Genomic DNA, 23,091 nt, shown 5'->3' with positions numbered 1-23,091 from the left:
ATCACTGTGATTACATTGCGAATCTTAGCGTGTATAATCTTGAAAGGTTCCATTGGGCAGAAATGTTTATACTTTTAAAGAAGCATAGTAATACCAATTTCTGTCTTTCCTTTGGTTACTTGAAGGCATTTTTCAAACCATAGCTGCAGTAGGGGTAGATGAGAGGAAATGACAATCATTGGATGAGTTACTTTGTTTTCATGTGATTTTTGTTTTATTTGTTCATGTGACATAAGCATCACTAATAAAGTGGACGTTTTATTGTCTATCAGTTATTCCTGAGAAAATGATAGTGGTGGGAACGATGTAGTCTTTGTAATGAAGATATTTCCATAATGGTGCTAGTTGGGGAGTTCCAAGATTTTGATCATGACTGAAGAAATATATGTCCAAGTAAGAGTCTAACTTTATATTGCGCCTGCTGTCTTTTCTGTTAAATGGAATTCATGAGTATGGGTTTGTTGTCAAGAAAAGTGAGTTCCTGTGGTGTACTCTGTGAACAGGAGAATCTATAGCCTTGTTCTGCAATGGTGGAGAAAATATATCAAAACAAATTAAACAACTAACTGTCCAAGAAATGGTATACCTTCATGGTAATCCAGTTAAGGCAGGTTTTTTTTTCTTGAATGGTGTTGTTTCTTGTGTTTTCAGAACTGTACCCATTTATATTTTGTGTTGACTGAACATGTATAAAATTTAACATAAAACAGATTTCCGGAAGTGAGGATGTTTTAGGACTCGTAACTGTCATTACAGAGGGTTCATGGTATAACTTACGTTAAAAATATAACATCTGGGGTAAGCTTACTCCAAAAAAAGTAACTTCCCAGGACAGAAGGGCTGGAAGAATATAGATTATAGTTTTAGTGGTATGTTTGAAAGAATATGGTCTGCATGGTTATTGCCAGGTTTAGCAGGTGGATTGTGCTGTGGAGTTAGTCAGTTTGATTGGAAGTTGGCATTGAAGTAAGGTTAATTGCAGAAAACAACAGAGAAATGCAGGAGAGGTGGTTTGACTCTGGGCTGAAAACTGTGGTGGTTCAATTTCTGTTGGCTAGTTAGGATAATTCTGAAAATATAAATAAGCCAGTCCATCAATGTAGAATAACTTAATTTGTTACTTTGAGGGGAAGTGAAACTGAATGAAGAAAATGAATCATCCTTCAATGATGCCTTTTTAAGAAAACGATCCTTATTCTTCTGGCAGAATTAAAAATGTCCTGTTTCTAGTCAAAGTAAAATATATTCCTGATATCCTAGCAAATGTTCTTTCCTCTAATCAAAGGATAATAAATCTCATTGACAAAAAGCAATCTAGTTTCTGTGACAACCAAGCCTCTTGATTAAAATTGCATAAACGAATCTTGAAACATATCTACTTTAGAAGATTAAAAAACAGATGGACCATTCAATATCGGCATAGGCACCAGAGAAGACAAAGGCATTTCTGCCCAATCAACTCTACAAAGTCATCCTCACTAATATTTGGGAGCTTGTTTCAAAATTGGGAAAGTTGACCCACAAATTGGTCAAGTAGCAACTGGATACAATCTCACGCATAAAATTGTGCCTTACAGAAAATGTACCAGCCACCCCTATTACTAGCATCTTCCCACCAGCAAGACAGATCCACCACTGGTGGTACAGTGGTATATATTAGCAAAAGGCTTCCTTATGGTCTGGATTTGGTGTGCAAAGACCAACTTTGAAGTTTGCAGATCACATGAAACTTGGAAGAATTGTAAACTGTGAGGAGGACAGTGTTGAACTCTAAATAAACATTGACAAGTTGAAGTGGACCGAGAGGTTGAATTCAGAAAAATGAGGTGGTGTACTTTGAAAGGAAGAACATTGAAAGATAGTATAAAATTGGGGCTACAATTTTAAAACGAATGCAGGGGAGTATTGTATCCAGTTGTGGGTGCCACATTATCAGAAGGATGTAAATTCATTGAAGGAAGTGCAGAAACAATTTACAAGAATGAGGTCAGGAATGAGAAACTTCATTCATGAGGATATATTGAAGCAGTTGGAACTGTTCTCCTTGGAGAGAAGAAGGCTGAGAGAAGATTTGATAGTGTTCTACAAATTCATGAGCAAATTGGACAGAGTAGGTGGGGAGAAGCTGTTCCTGCTCATAAAAAGAACAAGACTGCAAGGACGTAGATTTAAAGTGATGTGCAAAATAAGCAAGGATGATGTGAGAAAAAAAACAGTAAGTAGTTAGAGTATAGGATGCACTACCTAAAAATGTGGTGGAGACAGGATGATTTGAAGCATTAAACAGGGCATTGAATGATTATTTGGAAAGAAATAGTGTGCAAGGGTATGGGAATAAAATAGGAGATTGGCAGTAGGTAATGATGCTTGTTTGAAGAGCCAATATGGGCATGATGGGCCAAATGATCTTCTGTATTATAACAATTCTGAGATTCTGCAAGAGTTGCCCTTTGAATCCTTAACGTAGCCCCTCGACCCCATGAAGTCTCTTGGCAACAAGTCAACTATGGATAAGCAAATTTACTGACTGTCACCTACTAACCTCCTTAGCTGATGCATCAGTACTTTTCCATGGTGATCACAACTTAGAAGTAGTGCTGGACATAGCAAGGGCACAGAATATACTGTTGGTGGGAGACTTGAATGTCCACCATTGTGATTTGCACAGCAGCACCACTACTGACTGAAATGGCCAAGTCACCAAGGACATTTCTGCCAAACCGTCAATGGTAACAGAACCTGCAGAAGGCAAAACCTTCTTGACTACCACCTCTCCAAATTAACTGTCACAGATGTATTTAGCTGTTGCTGCATTGTTACAAGTGAGCACTGCACTGTTCTTATGAAAATGCAGCCCTGACTATTTGTTTGTTTTTCAATTCGTTCAGAGATGTGGGATTTGTTGACTGGGCCACCATTTATTTTGCTGATCCCTATTTGCTCTGGTGAAAGAAGTGGTTAGCTGCTGTTTTGAATTGCAGTTTTTGATGTACGACATCCACGTTGCTAGTAGGAAGCAAGTTCTGGGATGTTGACCAAGCAACTGTTGAAGGAGCAGTGATATAGTTGTAAACCAGGATATTGCTTTGAAAGAAAACTTGCAAGTGATAGTATTCCCATGTATCTGCTGTCCATGTCTTTCTACATGGCAATGGTTGTGGGTTTGAAAGGTGCTGTCTTAGGAGCTTTGGTGAGTTTTTTTGTCAATGTTATAGACCGCTGTGCTCTGTCAGTGCTGGAGGGAGTAAATGTTTGAGAGTGTGATGCCAATCCAGCAAACTACTTTGTCCTGGATGATAGCAATTTTTGAGTGTTATGAAGCTTTACTCATCCATGCATGTTGGGACTACTCCTTTACACTACTGACTTGTACCTTAAATGTGGTGGGCAGATTTTGGGGAGTCAAAAGATGAGCTAGTTACTGCAGGAATCCAAACCTTTGACCTGCTTTTGTAGCCACAACATTTATATGGCTCATCCATTTCAGTTTCTGACCAATGGTAATCCCCAAGATATTAATAGTTGGAAATTCAGCAATGGTAATGCCTATTACCTATCTAGAGAATATGGTTAGACACTCTGTCTCTTCTTGAAGGTAGTCATTGCTTGAGACTTGTCATTTGAATGTTCCTGCCCTTAGCAATCAAAGACTGGATATTGACTGGCTCTTGATGATTTGAGCATGATCTGCTTTAATACCTGAGGAGATGCATGTGAATGCCACCAACTGCAGGTTCCCTGCAATCTGCACATCATTTTAACTTGAAATGTAATTGCTGTTCTTTTATCATTGAAACACAGAAAATAGGAATAGGCCATTTGGCCCTTCGAACCTGCTCTGCCACTTAATATGATCATCCAACTCGGTATCCTATTCCTGCTTTCTCCCCATAACTAAAGAACTACGACAAGCACCTTCTTGAAAACATCCAATGTTTTGGCCTCATATACTTTCTTTGGCAGAGAATTCCACATTGATTCAAAAATCCCAGAACTCTCCCAAACAAAACTGAGCGTGTACCTCATTGGACTGCAGTGGTTCATAAAGGGTGCTGACCACTGCTTTTTCAGAAAATTACGACCAACAAGTGCTAGTTCTACGATTAATGCTATCAGCAAATATTAAGTAAAGGAGATGTTTGCAAATGAGAATTGTATTTTTGTACAGCAAAAATGTAAACAAAGCCTCATACACTCATAACTCCCAAAAGTTTTGACCTAAATTAGCTCCTGGTCCAGCAATGCCTACATTGCAATTGTAATTCCTGCTTTTAAGTAAGTGAGTGCAGCTCGCTCTCTCGTTCTCACGCTCTCTTGCTCCCTCCATTCTCCTCCCCCTCCCTCTTCTCTACCTCTATTCCCACCAACCCCTGCCCCCGCACCCTACCCCACCCCATCCCAATCCCTTCAACTCCAGTTTTGATTTTATTTTAATTGTTTCACTGCTGTCATCCCATCCTAAAGCTTTGGCACTCTCTGCTCTTTAAGACAAACTTATACTCTGACTCTTTGACCAAACCTTTCAATCACCCGTTATAATGTGTGTCCTATGTCACATTTGTTTGATATTACTTGGGATGATTTAGGCCATTTAAAGGTACTATTACAAATGCAAGTTGTTACTTAAAATAATTTTTTTCTATGAAGCACTTTGAGAAACGCAATTAAGGTGCTATACAAGTGAGAACTGTATTGTTAACACAGGTATGAAACTAAATGTTTTGAAATTGGTCTGTATTTGTGTACTTCTGTTGTGAGCAGTGTATGACATTTGTTTAGGACCAAGTGGACTTCAACCAACTGTGAAAGTAAACCCAGTGATGGTACATGATTCAGATAGTGAAGACGAGGATGAATATAGCATGGATACTTCTGGGACTCTGAATGGGAATGATACTGGGGATAATTATTCAGATGGTGATGAAAAAAAGAAAGCTACACCTATGCTTTGTGAAAGTTCTGGTGAGTCCTGCGGTTGATACACAGAGCACAATATATGCGTACATTAATTTTCTTTATCATCGTTTCCAAATTACTTGATTTTAAACATCAAGATGTCATTTGAAAATTGATAGAAAAGTTGAAGGGAGCAACTGTGAAGTAAGTAAAATTTATTTTTGTTCACTTTCTGATATGAAATAAATTTTAACATGAAAGCTATTTGGTAAATCTCCTGTGGCACATTAGTAGTGTCCCTACCCCTGGAACAGGAGGTCCCAGGTTCAAGTTCCACCTGTTCCAGAGGTGCATAGTAGCATTCTTGAATAGGTTGATTAGGCGGGGGAAAGAGATGGTAAATCTGATCTGAATGGATTCTGTCCCTAGTGAGAAATGTCTATGTAACAATTCACTTGTTATGCATCTGAAGGGAAAAACCTTTAACTAAAAAGACTACTAGTTTGAAGTCAAAATCTGCTTATGTTAAATGTATAATACTGTATGTAGTCAGTAAAATGCATTTCGGTTTCATAGAAGACTGGTGTTTCATTTTGGCATATGTACCAGAAATAGTCTTCCATTTTCAAAAAAGGCATTCCATCAAATTAGAAAGATCTTTTTGATTGATATGAGGGTCTAACAAGCACTCTTCAAAGTCCAGCTGGAGTTTAATTTACCAACTTTTCTTCACTGTGATCTTTGGTATTTTGTCCCACATTTATTTTTCTAAAACACATCTGGAGATTTATTTCAGTTTCAGAGAAAGTCTTTTAGCTGATTTTAAAAAAAGAAATTTCCTTTCCACTCATTTGTGATGGATATCGGCTCGTTTTGCTCCCTAAGTGTTATTTTTCCAAACATAAGAATCTGTATATACAAGATTTGAAATAAGTTTGACAAGATGCTCATATGATTCTTTGGTTCTTAGATTCTTGCTATTTTATTGTACAGGTATTTGTGGTAAAGGCAAGGCCCCTCTACGGAAGAAGAGCCCAATTAATCAATCAGGTCTATTAGCACCATCGCAAGCAGAGGAAAGCAGTTGTGAGAAAGGTTGTCAGGTGACCAGTGAACAGATAAAGGCTGACATGAAAGCAGCAAGTGATGCCCCAGAAAGAAACCGGAGCAAAGATGTTTCTTCTGGAACGGGAACCTGTTCTGCTCCTTTAAAAACGACCAACACGAGCACTGTTGCGTCTCCTCCTTATATAGAATCTAACAGAACAGCTCCTGTAAATGGTGGGTGCAGGCATTGCAGTCCAACATATTCATCACACCCTGGTAGTGGGATTCATGCCTGTTCATGTACTTCAAATGCAGTTGGAGATTCCTCTGGTAGTAATGAAAGAAATGCGAGGAACAGTTCAGTTCATACTGGCTGCATCTGCAACACATCTCAGGTAAATGAAAGCAGGACAGGTGAATGCTCTGAAGCAGATAAGCCTTCCACAAGCAGTTCGTCCGGAAACTGTGATTTAAGTGAATATTGCAGCACAGATTCAACTAACTCAGAATTTTCACAAAGGACATCTTCCACTTGTGCACAAGGACAAATAAGCATTAGTAATGGGAGGACTTGCATTGACGGTACCAGAGATGCAGAGAATTCTAATCATCCTCCATGCTTTAACGGGACCCAGCATGAAGGCTATCCACGCAGACCTGTGACAAGAGCGAGTAGTAAATATAGCCAGGTCCCATTGATCACAGAGCCAGGTAAACAGCATGTGTGATTGTAAATATTTTGTTACATATAATACAGAATAGTAGCTATAGTAGTGTGTGGTAATAATTGCAAGGTAAAGTAGATAAAGAAGGCATTGTTGTCCACGTACACATATTGCATGGTTAGCCAACTTGTTCAGACTGGTTTTTGCCACCATTGTACCCATGTGTCTTGTTTAGATTTTGATCTTGTGTGCATAACTCCTAACTTTACGGTTTTGATTTTGTCTCGTTTAATCCTGCTGTTGCAATTTAGCTGTGAAATTATTTTGGATCTACTCTTCAGTCTAGTTCTATTTGTCCTATAATTGCATCTGATTTTCTCTTTCAAGATTAAAAATTTAATTTTACCTCACAATGAGACTTTGGGGTACTTCTCTAAGGCTACATTTAGTACTGAGCAGTCTTTTCTTTCCTGGTGACTGGAGCTGAGCTCAAAGTCTGATTAGTGCAATAATCTGTAGACATAAACTGTAGAATTGATCTTTTCATTAATTGTGGTCAATATTCATTCATCTACATTTATGGCTGCTGTGCAATATTTAAATTTTTAAAAAATCTTTTGTCAGTTTCAGACAATGGATGGCTTTCACTAGCAGATTAGCTAAATGTACAATTTATGAATATTGAAGTAGCCATTTTCCCTTGTCCAGTTCTCTACACTTGTAATTATGACCTGCCATAGTTAACTGTATTTATCATGTTGCTTTCTTAGTAATGGGATCCATTTTATCATCTGCAAATTTGACCAATTTACTTTGGGTTTCTGAACCCAAGTTCTTCTAAAATAGAAGCCATGTTGCCCAAATATTGAGTACAGGGACATCTCAATCAGTTTGGCTTTTATCTACTCCACCTTCCAAAGTACTTGTTCTAATTAGCCATGAAATGCTATTCTTCAGTAAATTTCTAATCCATTTCAAATCTTTACCCTCTATTCCCACTATTTGTTGATGTCAAATTTCAAGGTTTGTGGTATGCGTGATAAGGCTATCTAGCCATCTTCTTGAAGACGTGTTGGGGTGATTAAGGTTCAAGTTGGTTGTTCACTCATTACAATTACACTGATTTTTCAGATTTGTTATGAATCCATTTAATTGACATGCTATTGAAATAAGAATAACTAATCTGTACTAAAAACTGAAGATTTTGGAAATGCTCAGTGAGTCTGATATCATCACTAGCCAGAGAAAACCGTTCCTTTTCAGTTTTTTTTTAAAGAAAAAAAACAAACAAAACTGATAAAGGAAAGCCAGTGGATGATAGACTTTTAGACTTCTGATAAAGTCCCCACAGGAAGCTGGTTAGAGAAGTTAAAGCACATGAGGTAAGTGGTGATGTACTAGCATCGATTAATTAACTAACAGACGGGGTCAGCACTTGGATACCAGCTCCTCTCGGTAGGTTTCAAAGACTTGAAGTTTTGTAAATAATGCAAAACTAAGTGGGAATGTGTGTGTTGTGAGGAAAATGTAAACCAGTTTCAGAAGGATTTGGATCGGCTTAGCGAATGAGCAAGAACATGGCAGATGGAATATGTGAGATTATCCACTTCGATTGGAGGAACAGATGTGCAGCGCATTTCTTTGACGTGCAAAGGGTCCCAGATGCCTTTGTTGATGAGTCATTGCAGCAACCTATTAGGAAGATGGATGGAATGTTAGCCATTATTGAGAAAGAGTTTGTATGCAGAAGTAGCAAAGTCTTTCTTCAATTGTTGGAAAACTTGGTCAGACCTCACCTGGAGTACTGTCTGCAGTTGTGATCTTTTTACCTCGGGAAAAATATTATTTCCATAGAGGGAGTGCAACAAAGGATCACCAGGCTTGTTTCCAGGATGGTCAGTCCTATAAAAGAGAGATTTGGCAAATTGGGCTTGTATCCTCCAGAGTTTCAAAGAATGAGAAGTGATCTCATTGAAACCAAGAAAATACTTAAAGGTATACATCGGATAAGTTCAGGTAAAATGTTACCCCTGGTTTGAAGGGATGGGGTTGATGATAATCTAGGCCTCGAGCAAGGGGACACAGTTCAAAAATAAGTGGGATGCCACTTGTGTCTGAGAGGGGGACCATTTTTTTTGTTACTCAGAAGGTAGCGAAACTTTGAAATTCTCCACCAGAGGAAGCTGGGGAAGTTCAATGTATGAGTGTGTTTAAGCTAAAGATTTAGATTTCTGATTCCTAGTGGTGTACAGGGTTATGGAGATGGGTGGTTAAAAACCATGTGTTTCATCCGCCATGATCCTTTGGTGAGGCAGGCTCATTTTGCTCAATGGCCTGCGCCTTTTCCTATGCTCTTAATTCTACTTTTGTGTCAAGCCAGAAACGGTCTGCTGATTGTGGCATCTCTTATGTATACATTGAAAACAATCATTCAAATTATTCAGAATCTGTGATCAGTAATCATCATTAAGCTCTTGCCTTGATTTTCCTCCTAAAATGCAGAAAATTATTTTGAGTTTTGCATTTGAACCTGTGTTTTCCCAGTTCTTTATCTTTCTGACCACTGTTTACCATCTTTGTATGAACCTTGTTTCCTTGTAAGTGTGAGAATAGACAATGTGGTCTTCTTTGTATTCAAAAATTTAAAATTGAAGGAAGGTGATTGCATGGTGGTATTATCACTGGACGAGTAATCCAGAACCACAGATTGATATTACAGGTACATTAATTCAAATGGTGAGATTTGAATTTAATAAAAATCTGTCCTTGGCACTGAGATGAGCAACAAATGCTAGCAAAATGCTAGCCTGGACAATGAAACCTACATTCCATGAACAAATTTTTTAAAAAAAAGTTCATTTTGAAGTGTGTTCACTCAGCAAACAAACATGACAGTCTCAGCTTATTGTATTGTCAATAAATGACTTAAATCGTCAAATATGTTTGAAATGGCTGAGACATTGAAAAAAAGAGTACATTGTGTTGTTTGTGTCTAGTGAAGCAGGCGAGACTGTGTGCCTCAGTCATTGTCTCATCTGTAAAATTTTAGGGCAGCTCAGTGGTTAGCACTGCTGCCTCACAGCACCAGCGACCCAGGTTCGATTCCACCCTTGGGCAACTGTCTGTGTGGAGTTTGCACATTCTTCCTGTGTCTGTGTGGGTTTCCTCCAGGTGCTCCAGTTTCCTCCCACAGTCCAAAGATGTGCAGGGTAGATGGATTGGCCATGCTAAATTGGCCATAGTGTCCAGGGATGTTTAGGTTAGGTATGTTAGACGTGGGGAAATGCAGTGGTAGGGGAATGAGTCAGAGTGAGATGCCCTTCGGAGGGGCAGCGTGGACTTGTTGGGCCGAATGGCCTGTTTCCACACTGTAGGGATTCTACGATTTCTATGAAAACAGCATGCCTGTGAATACTCTGTATTGGACTCTAGTCTTGCTTTATATTCTCAAACTTGAAGCAGGCCGAAGTTTCCAACTTTTGACTAGCAAATGAAAGTCTGTTTTGTTTATTTTCACTTTTGATTAATTTGTTAATACTCTTGTGCCTGTTTATGCCTGATAAATATATTTGTATTTATGCTGCATGCTTCCTTACTCAGAGGGTAATGAATTTTTGTGATTTTTCTGCCTAAGAGGGCAGTAGAGGATCAAAAATTGAATATATCCAAAACTCAGTTCAATATATTTTGAAAACATGAAGGGGTACAGTGTGTGTGTGCAGGAAAACAATTATAATGCAGATCATCTATGGTCATTGAATGGTGGAGTACATTTGAAGGACTGAAAAAGCCTACCCTTCCTACTATATTCTTATGCTTAAACATATAGCTGTAAAGGTGTTCCTTGAGTTCTACTCCTCTACACTCTCAACCCTTACCATGCCAATGAAAATCCAGTTTGCTTCTGACAACTGATAAACCGTGAATTGTTGTTATAAGCCATTTTGGCATTTATTGTCACAGTCATTTAGTAATTCTCAGCTGCTCCAAGGATTGTGAGGACATTTTGATTAAGTCTAAATGTTATCTGAATGAATTCCTGTAATTACAACTTAGAACATTTTAATGTGTAAATACTCTTAAAATCAAACTTCTTACTTTATACGATCTCCTGACTCGAAGCCTTAAATTTCATTGATCATGATCTTCAATTAATATTGTTCAGATAATCAAGTTACTGAAAAGGGGGAGTAATTTTGGGTAAAAACTGGCATTTTAATTTCCAGTTTAATCAAGCTTGGCTAATCAAGTTTAATTGCTGTTTTATCTGTTGTAACTCAAGCCTAGGGAATATCCTTCTACATAATCTGTTCTTTTTTGTTTATCCCATCATCTGGAATGTAATAACAAAGGATTAATAATATTGTCCCCACTTCGTCACAATGGTTTCTTACTCTGAAATTGAATATTTCACTGTTTAAGTTTTTATGTTCTAGCAAACTAAGCTAATGTACAACACGACCTGAATCATATTTCCTCAATCACTCTTCTACGTTTTTGGTTATTTTTATCCTTTTTTTTTTGGTCAAACCTTCCATATGCTGGAGACTAAATGAATCACATAACATAATCACAACACATAATAGTTGAGCTATTATTCCTGGTCGATGTTATTACTTGGCAAGTCAGATGCCAGAAATCTGGCTGGATAGATCACATTTTGCTTGTTACTTAAAAGAGTTGGTCTTTCACTGAAACATACGCATGCAATGCTCCAAATTTTCTTTTAACAGTAAGACAGAAGTTTATTATGCAAAAGATATGAAGATAAAATTCAATAAACTAAACTATTGACACAACATAATTTGAAAGATTTTGAAACACTTCTAAAAAAAGAAAGGTCATCCTGAGTATCCCAGTTCTTGAGCACTTTCAAAAGTTCCATCTTTATCACATCTATAAGTTTGACTTACATTCTTTGAACTGTTACTTTGAATTCCAGTCTTGAGAGTGTGGCCTTTTTCTTGATTGGCCAAACAACTGATCTTAAACTTTCTCTGCTTCAAATAACCCCTTCAGAGTTCTAAAAAAAAAATGCAACTGATTAGTAGGCAAGGCTGCAGAAATCTCTCAAATAGGGCAGTAGAGTTCTAACTAGGCTGAATTCAAACAACTTCTGCTTGGAATTCAGACTGTAACTAGATAAAAATGCTGTGTAAATACACCCTTAATTCACAATAGACCCATAGCATTAGCTTCCAATTGACAAGAATATTCAAGACACAAACAGTTGATCTGTTGAATGTGAATGTTGTCCTTTGCCGAGTTGTAGAAGTTTGGATTAAAATGTATTTTAAATTTTTTTTCTTTTTTAACTTGCTGTAGTCTAGAAATATTTCATATTTTCAAGGTAGAATGTAGAAAATGTTCAGCTCATCTGTTATAACTTAAATTTTGAAAGCTTTGTTAGATAAAAATAAATCTGTTCAAATAGTAAATGTAGTAATTGCTGAGTTAGATGGTTTCTTAAGACCCTGTGTTTCCTGTAGAAGTATTAGCTGTTGCCAGGTCTAAACTTCCGTCTGTAGCCTTTTATATATATTATTATCTTAGCCCGAGGAGAGTTCTCATGATGACTATCTCCAGGTACTTCCAAGCAGTAAATAAACAAATGAATTGAGCAAGTGACAAAGACAGATCAACATTTTGCTTTTAGTTTGTCTGAACATCATTAGATTTCAGTGTTACTAGCAGTTCTTATATTTTTCAGTGTGTGTACTTTTTGGTGTCCATGCAAAAAAACATTGACAGAGACTGTGGGCCTGACAGTCTCTTCTGTTATTGTGACAAGATATGGAAACTTAGTAGCTGATTCGTTTTCATTTTTCTGCTGCACTCTTTTTACCAAAACATGAAGGGGGACCATTAGGGGTGCTCTCGATGTTAATTATAATTTTAGTATTACTTTTGAAAAATCCACTTGCAATGTAAGGTTTAGATGTTGTAGATTGAAGCTCACACTGATGTCTTGTATCAAATTTGTCAGCCTCAGCATTGGTTTTATCTATTTTTAGCTGTGCTATTTTCAGACGGCATCATCTTTGGAAAGGATGATAAATATTCTTCATGGTAATTCAGTAGCATCAGTGCTTGGGTCTGGTTCTGTGAATTAAGAGTGACACTCAGATGGCTGTAATTTCAGTACCCTCATTTCTGCAAAAATGTGGATGCTATTTTTATGCTAGGTGATGTGGACATCGCTGGCTAGGCCAGCATTTATTGACCACCCCTAAATGCTATGTGGTGTAGGTACATTCATAAGAACATAACATAACATAAGAACTAGGAGCAGGAGTAGGCCATCTGGCCCCTCGAGCCTGCCCCGCCATTTAATAAGATCATGACCAATCTTTTTGAGACTCAGCTCCACTTACCCGCCCACTCACCGTAACCCTGAATTCCTTTACTGTTCAAAAATTTATCTAGCCTTGCCTTAAAAACATTCAGCGAGGTAGCTTCAACCGCTTCACTGGGCAGGGAATTTCACAGATTCACAACCCTTTAGGTGAAGAAGTTCCTCCTGACCTCAGTCCTACATCTGCTTCCCTTTATTTTGAGGCGATGCCCTCTAGTCCTAGTTTCACCTGCTAGCGGAAACAACCTCCGTGCCTCTACCTTATCTATTCCCTTCATAATCTTATGTTTCTATAAGGTCTCCCATCCTTCTTCTGAATTCCAATGAGTATAATCCCAGTCTACTCAGTCTGTCCTCATAATCCAACCCCCTCAACTCTGGAATCAACCGAGTGAATCTCCCCTGCACCCCCTCCAGTGCTGGTATATCTCTTCTCAGGTAAGGAGACCAAAACTGCACACAGTACTCCAGGTGTGGCCTCACCAGGACCCTATACAGCTGCCCCATAGCCTCCCTTTTTTTCAACTCCATCCCTCTAGCAATGGCAGACAAAATTTCATTTGCCTTTTTAATTACCTGCTGCACCTGCAATCCTACTTTTAGCGATTCATGCACAAGGACATCCAAGTCCCTCTGCACAGCAGCGTGCTGCAATTTTTTACCATTTAAAATCTAGTCCATTTTGCTGTTATTCCTACCAAAATGGATGACCTCACACTTATCAACATGGTACTCCATCTGCCAGACCTTTGCCCACTCACTTAGACAATCTATATCCCTCTGCAGACTGTGTCTTCTGCACACTTTGCTCTACCACTCACCTTAGTGTCATCTGCAAATTTTGACACACCACACTTAGTCCCCAACTCCAAATCATCTATGTAAATTGTAAATAATTGCGGTCCCAACACTGATCCCTGAGGCACACCACTAGCCACTGACCGCCAACCAGAAAAACACCCATTTACCCCTACTCTTTGCTTTCTACTGGTCGTCCAGTTCTCTATCCATGCCAATACATTACCTGTAATACCGTGCAACTTTATCTTATGTAGCAGCCTATGGTGTGGCACCTTGTCAAATGCCTTCTGGAAATCCAGATACACCACATCCACAGGTTCCCCATTGTCCACCATGCAAGTAATGTCCTCAAAGAATTCCACCAAATTAGTTAAACGTGACCTACCCTTCATGAACCCATGCTGGGTGTTCCCAATAGGACAATTTATATCCAGATGTCTTGCTATTTCTTCCTTAATGATAGATTCAAGCATTTTCCCCACTACCGAAGTTAAGCTAACTGGCCTATAGTTACTTGCTTTTTGTCTACTTCCTTTTTTAAACAGTGGCGTCACATTGGCTGTTTTCCAATCTGCAGGAACCACCCCAGAGTCCAGTGAATTTTGGTAAATAATTACTAGTGCATTTGCTATTTCCCCCATCACCTCTCTTAGTACCCTGGGATGCATTTCATCAGGGCCAGGAGACTTGTCTACCTTTAGCCCCATTAGCTTGCCCAGCTCTGCCTCCTTAGTGATAATGATAGTTTCTAGGTCCTCACCTGCTATAACCTTCTTGCCATTAGTTTTCAGCATGTTATTTGTGTCTTCCACTGTGAAGACCGACACGAAATAACTTGTCTCGGCTATTTCCTCATTCCCAGTTATTAAATTGGCCTTCTCATCCTCTAAAGGACCAATGTTTACCTTCGCCACTCTTTTACGATTTACATATTTGTAGAAACTTTTGCTGCCTGTTTCTATATTCTGAGCTAGTTTACTCTCATAATCTATCTTACTTTTCTTTATAACTTTTTTTTGTGGTTTTCTGTTAGCCTTTAAAGATTTCCCAGTCTACTAGTTTCCCACTACTTTGCTTTTTTGTATGTGTTTTTTTTTTCAATCTGATACTTTCCTTTATTTCCTTAGACATCCATGGCTGCTGTCTCTTTTCCTAGTGTTCTTCCTTATCACTGGAATATACTTCTGCTGAGCACTGTGAAAAATCGTTTTGAAAGTCCTCCACTGTTCGTCAATTGATCCACCATAAAGTTTTTGCTCCCATTCTACCTTAGCTAACTCCTCCCTCATTCCTTCATAGTCTCCTTTGTTTAAGCACAGAACATTGGTACTGGATTTAACCTTCTCACGCTCCATCTGTATTTTAAAGTCGACCATACTGTGATCGCTCCTTCCGAGAGGATCCCTAACTGTAAGATCATTAATTATTCCTGTCTCGTTACACAGGACTAGATCTAGGATAGCTTGCTCTCTCGTAGGTTCCGTTACATATTGTTCAAGGAAATTATTGCGGATGCATTCTATGAACCCCTCCTCAAGGCTGCCATAACCGACCTGGTTTGACCAATCGATATGTAGATTAAAATCCCCCATGATAATTGCTGTACCATTTTTACATGCATGAGCTATATCTACGTTTATTGCCTGCCCCACCACGATGTCATTATTTGGTGGCCTATAGACCACACCTATCAGTGACTTCTTCTCCCTGCTATTCCTAATTTCCACCCAAATGGATTCAGCGTTTTGTTCAGTAGAACCTATATCATCTCTCACTACCGCCCTGATATCATCCTTAAAAATCAGAGCGACACCACCTCCCTTACCTTCCTGTCTGTCCTTCCGAACAGTTTGATACCCCTGGATATTTAACTCCGTCATGACCATCCTGTATTCACTGGTATGATGGTACAAATTCACTGGTATAAATGTAGGTATCCAGTAGTACAGTTACAGGATGTTGTCAAGGCCCATAGCTTTTATAGTATCCATGATGCAAATGCGTTGAAAACCAGTGCATTATTGAAGAAAGCAGAAACCTCTTAGCTTTAAAGTAGGGAAAAGGCCCAATAAAGATTTAATCTGAAAGAGCATTTCTTATTGTAATATCTTGAAATTTTAATTGACAGTATATTGATTAGGTAGTCAGTTGATTTGTATAACACTAGCTCAGAAACTGTTGTGATGTTTCTCCAAAATGCTATGTCATGTTATTCCTATCCAGATTTTATTTAATTTTGTAAATGTTCAATTTCTGTTTCCTTCTACAAATTCATTCCTTTGTAGATATTTCCAAACCCAAGTCCAGGCAATCTGTGAAGCGGAAACGAACTGCAGATAAATCCACAAGTACTAGTGATCCTGTCATTGAAGATGACCATGTACAGGTGATGCATGAGATTTCTGGAGCAATTTCATTCTTTCAACAATGCTATTAATGCAGTGGGAAAAGATTAACGTTAGAGAAGTCATTTTCATTGGCATAATCTTTGACTCTGTAGTTAGAAAAGGAATTCCCTTTTTTTTAAATATAGTTTTCTTCCTGTTCATAATGTCTTCAGAACTCTTCTTTTTAATTAATTAATGGATGAGGGCTAGGCAGTATCTATTGCACATTCCATTTGCATGTATTGTCGTCTTGCTGGATTTCAGAGAATGTCCTCTGACAATATGGCTATGTGGCTGTTTTTAATCACAGGACATAACGGGCCACACCAGTTTCCGTGCACGGTTTCGCCCAGATGTGTTGAATGATAATCAGAAATAAGATTCAGTTTATTTTCTCCCTTCTTTATTCTTGTACCAGGGCAATAAGGCAATTTTAGTATCCACGCCATTGCTTTGGAAGAATTTGGCTGATCCGTCAGAGGTCTGGAATTTTCCCACATTGGATAACTCAGCTTTTCCAGCTGCTGGGCAAATTTATAAGTAGCTCAAATTGGCATTTTTATTTTGCAGTCTGTTATGACTGTGTTATAGTGTTATGACTGAGATGGGAGGACTGCACTTCCTGTTTCTATTCCCACTGCACCATTAGTTCAACATAAATTTAACTGTTATACTCAGGTACCCATATGGATATTTATTCTAAATCCAATTTCAAGAATGTAAAATAAAAAGATCCATCAACCAGTTTTCTTCAATAAATAATAAAGTTAATGTTTGTTTTAAAAATATTGGCAAAGACATAAAGCTGAATAATATTTCAAATTTTGTTAAAATACAATTATTTACCCTTCTAAATAGCCTCACATACACATCCACTCGGCAAAGAAAAGAATTCGGATTTTTTTCCTTCAGAAATTGACCTTTGGCGGGAAAATTCACTTTGACCAATAATAATTAGTTCTTGAAGGATAAAAGGATATGGTACGAAAGATGTCTTTCATCCAGCATCCTATAGATGGATGTCACTAAATGTGGGTCCTCAAACAGGTTGTTTAAGAATTTAAGAATTTTTTTCCCAGGAGAATGGTTGGATCGGTGCTTCACTTATCACATTGAACCCTTAAAAAAGGGTTTTCTCAGAAAGGCAAAGGATGAGCTGGGTAACTTCTGTCTCTGTCAGCAAGCTGTGCCTCACCTGAACCCTGAAAAGTATCCAGAATAAAGCTATAAACCCATATGTGGTTTCCAGTAAACAATTCATATTAAGCCATGTGACCTCTTAGCATTTTTTAAAAGTATTCTAATGCCTTTCAAGCAACTCCTTTTTTCTTCTTCAAAAAAGAAACACAATTCAAATATACCTGCTGTCCATAATCCATTAACACGAATCCTTAAAACAAAATTAACCATTAAGCTTCTTCATAATATTAGCCTCCAGTCTAAAGTAATTGCTTTAGAAAAAAATTGTTCTGATACTTCCTTCCTAAATAATTAGTCTGCACTGTGTGTTTCAGGTTCTTAATCTAAAATCCAAAAATTTGGTTGGGATTACGCTTGCTAATTGTGGAATTACTGATTTGGTACTCAGAGATTGTCCGAAAATGATGTTTATCCATGGTGAGTTTTTGAATTACTCTTGGCAGATTCATTATATCAACACATTGGGAAAGTTTGTATATCATGTGCACAAAATGTATCTGTAACATAGTGAAAAACTTGATGCGAATGTTATTCAGAGGACAGAAGAGGAAGGCAACTCAAAGCATGATTGACTTACGTTCAATTTTCAGTTTCAAACAATGGCAGGTGGCTTCACAATGACAAAACATTATAGAATGGGAGTGTGGTATTAAATAAAACTGAAAAGTCATTCTCACTGGGTCAGTGTCACAGTAACTTCTGTCTAACAGTGTTATTGGATAACTGCACAGGGCAATATTTTAATTAATTCAAATTAATTTGCTCACATGCAGAGATCTTAAATTTGGGTTCAAAATTTAGGTTTGGATTTAAGTTTAAATTTGGGTTTTTACAGTACTGAAACTGACTATTCAATACAACAGTTCTATTCTTAGTATACTAATCTTGGCTGAAAACCAAAATTGCTGGAAATCATAGCAGGTCAGGCAGCATCCATGGAGAGACAGAAAGCTAATGTTTTGAGTCTAGATAACTCTTCATCAGAGCTATACTAATCTTGGTATTGTTGTGCTGCTAAAGAATATTTAAAGTATGTGACATAAAGACTATTTAAGATACATCTTACAGAGGCCTGATCTTGCCACCTGCAAAAGGGCAAGATCAAGCGTCATTGCATTATTCCCTGTGATTATGATTGTACTGACATGGCAAAAATGGATCAATATTCAACTTTCAACCTTTAACTTTAATGTCAGAGACTTCCACTACCTTAAATGGTTTAAAAATAAAAGGACGCTACTGACTCTGGGGATTGGTTAGCTCATGTGGCTGGATGACTGTTTTGCAGTACAGAGTGATGCGAATAGTTATGGATTCAATTCACATACCAGCCGGGATTACTGTGAAATCTCCACTTTCTTAACCTCGTCCATTAACTGAGGTATTTTGGCCCTCCAGTTAAACGCATGCCTATGTGCTGTCTGATGAGAGAGCAGATAATGATCTTTTGGGAATATGGTGACTTGCAGTTCTTCACTGCTAACCTACAATGGCAGCTGTGATCACCTGGAAAATCCAGACAACCCACACAGAGTATACAAAAACTGGCAGCCTTGGACTTAACATTATAATCAAGAAGCACTCAAACTTGGTGAGGTGTCAAAAGATTTGCAACTTTTGTTTTACTCACACTTGTGTAATCATTTCATATATTGAGGATACAAGGATACCTAAAGTGTGTTCGGTTTGGAAAAGATCTCAACTGGGGATATTAAAATGCACTATATTGCAATATTGTGCTTTGAGCAGCAATAGGAGAACAAAAACCATGACACATTGAAGGATATAGATAGCTCCTCTCTTCCACTTTTCTCTCTCCTGTTTCCTATCCCTCCCTTCCAGTCTCAACAAATGAGTGCTGGTGAAAAATATAGCTTTTCTTTCTCATGAAATTATATCCATCCTGTGGATTCTGAACTATCCCATTAAATGTTTGGTACTGCATCTCGAATTAAATATAATAACCTTTCCAAACAGGAAGGTGAAGGCATATGCAGTTATGAGTCTTAGGAGATCCTTGGGTTGCACAAATTAAATGACCTAACTCCATATGTTTCACTCTAGCCCTGTTTCTTTAGCAGTGATGAAGTTTGAAGATACAGTTCTCTGAAAAGTGATTTTCTTCCAAGTTGCTTTTTTACCTGCACTGATTCCTGTGATTCAGGGGGACAGAAAGAAAATCTTCCAGTATCCTCCTCGTTATTTGTCCTTATTATTTCTTCGCTTGATCAAAGGATGGTTGATATGCATTCCTTTCCAGATTCTAGGGTCTGGCTTTTTCATTTCAAGCTGGATAGTTGTATGCAATCTTTCATGTGTCAATGTGCAGTTGTCAGGCTGATGCAAACTTCGTGACGCTTCACTCAGTTTCAGAACCTCCTGATAAAAGTAGTAATTTCAAAACAACTGGTTTTGTGTATTCGATGTGTGTTGTCTGGGCTTTATCACTATTTATAGATCAACAGTGTACTTTGTAAAACTATTTTCAACCACAAAAGCTTTGATTAAAATCAAATGCTGAAAGTTGAATATTGATCATCCATTTTCACTATGGGCATAACAGTACTTTTGCCCACTATTGGTGCTTGTACTTTCGGTCATGTAGTGCCATGCACATGAATTCCTTCACAGTCTCCTTTGCCTCTCTAGCTCCTTTCCCCTTTAAGGTCATCCTTAAACCAAGCTTATTCATTATTTCAAATACCTCCTCCTTTAGCTATGCATTCAGTTTTATCTCGTGGTCTCTGACGTATCTCATCTTTTTCATGTAAAATGCAAGTTAATGAATATTAAAACTGATGAAAATAAAAGCTTCAAAAATTATTGTTGCTTCAGTCCGCTGAATCAAGCTGTGTTTTTTTGTGTTCACTTCCACAATATCTGGCCTGAATATTTATTTCAATCTATTTCATAAAGCCTTTAGACAGCAAACATGATTTAATAAGTAAAAATTGGTGTATGTTCATATTTAAGCTACTCGATGTCGGGTACTAAAGCATCTAAAGGTTGAGAATACACCAATTGTAAACCGATTTGACTATGTGCAGTGTCGGAAGCTCAACATTGAACAAGTACTTGACCAGATTTTACGAATGCCTCCTGAACGGAACCGTATCATTTATCTGCGACCAATGCAACAGGTGAGTGAGTGTAGTTATTTAAAATAGAATTGATTTTCATTTGTAAGGTCTATAAAAAGTTATCTCTAATTTACATCGTTATTTTAATAGATCATCAATAGTTAGTTGACTTGTCTATGTCCCACTAAAATAACATCCTCCAGACTTTCATGGAGGAATAAATTGTGTTCAATTCTTGATAGTGATGTGCTGTCTTTGCCAAGCCATTACTTCTCTGGTAGTATTATGCGCAGTTTCTGAAGTGAGAGCTCTCGCAATCAATGATGTTTAAAAGCTGTCATTAGATGTACTTTGGAACTTTGTCAGTTATAATTGGTCTTGTATATTGGGATTGATGATGTCTGGGAACTGAAAAGAATTTCCTGCATTACTTTCTTTGGCCTACTTCCAGCTGAAAATTATTGTCATTGGAACTACAATATTGAGATATTATACCTGTGTCATGCCTTTAGATGAACTGTTCAGTTAGTTCCATTCCCTGCTTTTTACACCTCAATCTGCTCATTTTTGCTTTTCAAAGTAGTAGTTATGAATCTGTCAATTCATTTGTATGAATTATTTAAATGCTTTTTATAAAAAGCAGCGGTTGTATTCCAGAAACCTCTGGTGGTCAGCATTGGCTAGAAACTTAACTGGACCAGCCGTATAAACACTCTGCTATCCCTGTATCTACAGCCATTTTGTGGTGACTGACTGGTTGATGTCCCACCTGGTTCAAGTAAAGTGTGTGTCAAAATGCTTTAGATTTGCTTGTAGGAGTGAAGTTCTAACATGACTTAAACCTTGATACCAGAACTAACCAGTCACATGACTGGCACTCGATCCACCATTTTAAACTTTCACCACCTCACGGCAAGGATACCTTGTCCAGTGTACGCTATCCAGAGATGCAGTACAGCATCTCAGCAATACTACTTGAGTAGCGGTTCCTAAATCTCTGATCTGCAAGTTGGAAGGATGAGCAAAGGTGCTTAGAAAGACCTCTCCAAGTTGTACGCCATCCTGACTTGGAAATATGTTGTCATTCTTTCATCATTGATGTCTTTAGAACTCTCTAATTAACAGCTGTTTTGAACTACTGTCACTAAATGGATTTCAGATGAAATGGGTTACTAACCATCACCTGTTAAGAGCAATTACAGATCGGTAAAAAAGACAGTCAAGCTTACATTTTGTGAATGAGCAAGTTAAAACAAAATGTAAATGCTGCTGGAAATCTGACGAAATTAAAATGCTGTTGAAGATACTGAACAGGTCGGGCAGCATTATTTGACGCTGCTGAGTGTTTCCATTTTGATTTTTAGTGATGACTTTTTGGTGAAGTAAAAATAATTCTGCTAATGAATCAAGTATCTTTATTGTTTTACTAACCTACAAAAATTTAAGTTTTGTCAACAGCAGGTGTCATCCTTTCCCTTTGTCAGGCTCCCTTAGATAGGTTGTGTTCTAGGTATCCTAAAACTTAGTAGAAAATATGCAAACGACAAGAAAAGTTTTCCATTTTTAAAAATAAAGCATTTGTGATTCATAAAGGAGAATGAACACTTTTTAAATTTTGAAAGTTGTTTCAAAGTAAACATAGAATTTCCATTTCTTTTCATATTATTACAGATTGATACTTTAAAATTGGAGCGGATGATATTTAGTGGACCATATCCCTATCACATCTGTATTATTCATGAGTTTAGCAATCCTCCAAATGTGCGAAACAAGGTTCGCATTCGTAGTTGGATGGACACAATAGCAAATATTAATCAGTAAGTGTTTTATGTTGTAAAATGTTGATATTACCTTAGTGAAATCATAGAATTTACAATTAAAAATAGCAATATTATTATTTGTACATCTGCGATGAACTGTAGAGTATAGACTGATTTAAACATAAATCTGGTGAGTCAAAGAAACCGAGTATAGGATGGACGGGCAGTATAGAAATTGTTAATTGTCGGGCTATGATTTCGAACAAGAGTGCCAAATGTATGTTACAGTTTGGACCAATAACAGTTTTGCTTAATGTAGACATAATTTGAAATCCAGGTACTTAACTAGTAGATATTGTAATCTAATCATAAGATTTGTTGAGTAAATTATTTTATTAATTTCAATTTATTTATCAGTTTATTTATGAAACTTGCTGGCCTTAATTGACTTTTTGATTTTCTTTTTAAAGAGAATTGATCAAGTATGAGTTCTTCCCTGAAGCTACTCGCACTGAAGAAGATGTGAAAAAATATCCCAAGTACCCTTGGGGGAGGGATATTTATAGTTTAGAAGGTTGGTGCAAGTACGTGATTTAGCAGTTATCAAACTGGAGTTTTCATATTTTGGGTAGCTACAGGATCACAAGCACAACTAATTTTTAGATATAAATCTTATGCAGAAGGTGGTGGATGTCTGGAACTCGCTGCCGGGGGAGGCAGTGGAAGCAGATACTATAGTGACTTCTAAAGGGCACCTTGACAAATATATGAATAGGATGGGAATAGAGGGATATGGTCCCCGGAAGGGTAGGGGGTTTTAGTGATGTGATGGGCTGAATGGCCTGTTCCTGTACTTTGTTCTTCTTTGTTCTTCTTTGTTCTTCTTTGTTCTTCTTTGTT

The 23,091-nt window shown here is 37.7% G+C and overlaps 1 protein-coding gene across 4 annotated transcripts in view; it reads left to right on the top strand.

Annotated features, from left to right (window-relative positions):
- fbxo38 (F-box protein 38) overlaps nt 1–23,091 on the top strand; it is a 54,655-nt gene that overhangs the window by 22,301 nt on the left and 9,263 nt on the right. For all 4 annotated transcript variants that reach the window (XM_048603749.1, XM_048603748.1, XM_048603750.1 and 1 more), the window contains 7 exons: nt 4,780–4,962; nt 5,890–6,654; nt 16,050–16,150; nt 17,666–17,768; nt 20,325–20,491; nt 22,103–22,248; nt 22,662–22,765. In XM_048603749.1, the coding sequence (XP_048459706.1) occupies nt 4,780–4,962; nt 5,890–6,654; nt 16,050–16,150; nt 17,666–17,768; nt 20,325–20,491; nt 22,103–22,248; nt 22,662–22,765 (1,569 nt within the window). The remainder of the gene's footprint in view (nt 1–4,779; nt 4,963–5,889; nt 6,655–16,049; nt 16,151–17,665; nt 17,769–20,324; nt 20,492–22,102; nt 22,249–22,661; nt 22,766–23,091) is intronic.

Source organism: Rhincodon typus, chromosome 12 (genome assembly GCF_021869965.1).
Source record: "Rhincodon typus isolate 14 chromosome 12, sRhiTyp1.1, whole genome shotgun sequence".
NCBI lineage: Eukaryota > Metazoa > Chordata > Chondrichthyes > Orectolobiformes > Rhincodontidae > Rhincodon > Rhincodon typus.
The sequence above is the reverse complement of the archived record's forward strand: the minus strand, read 5'-3'. Positions and strand labels throughout refer to the sequence as shown.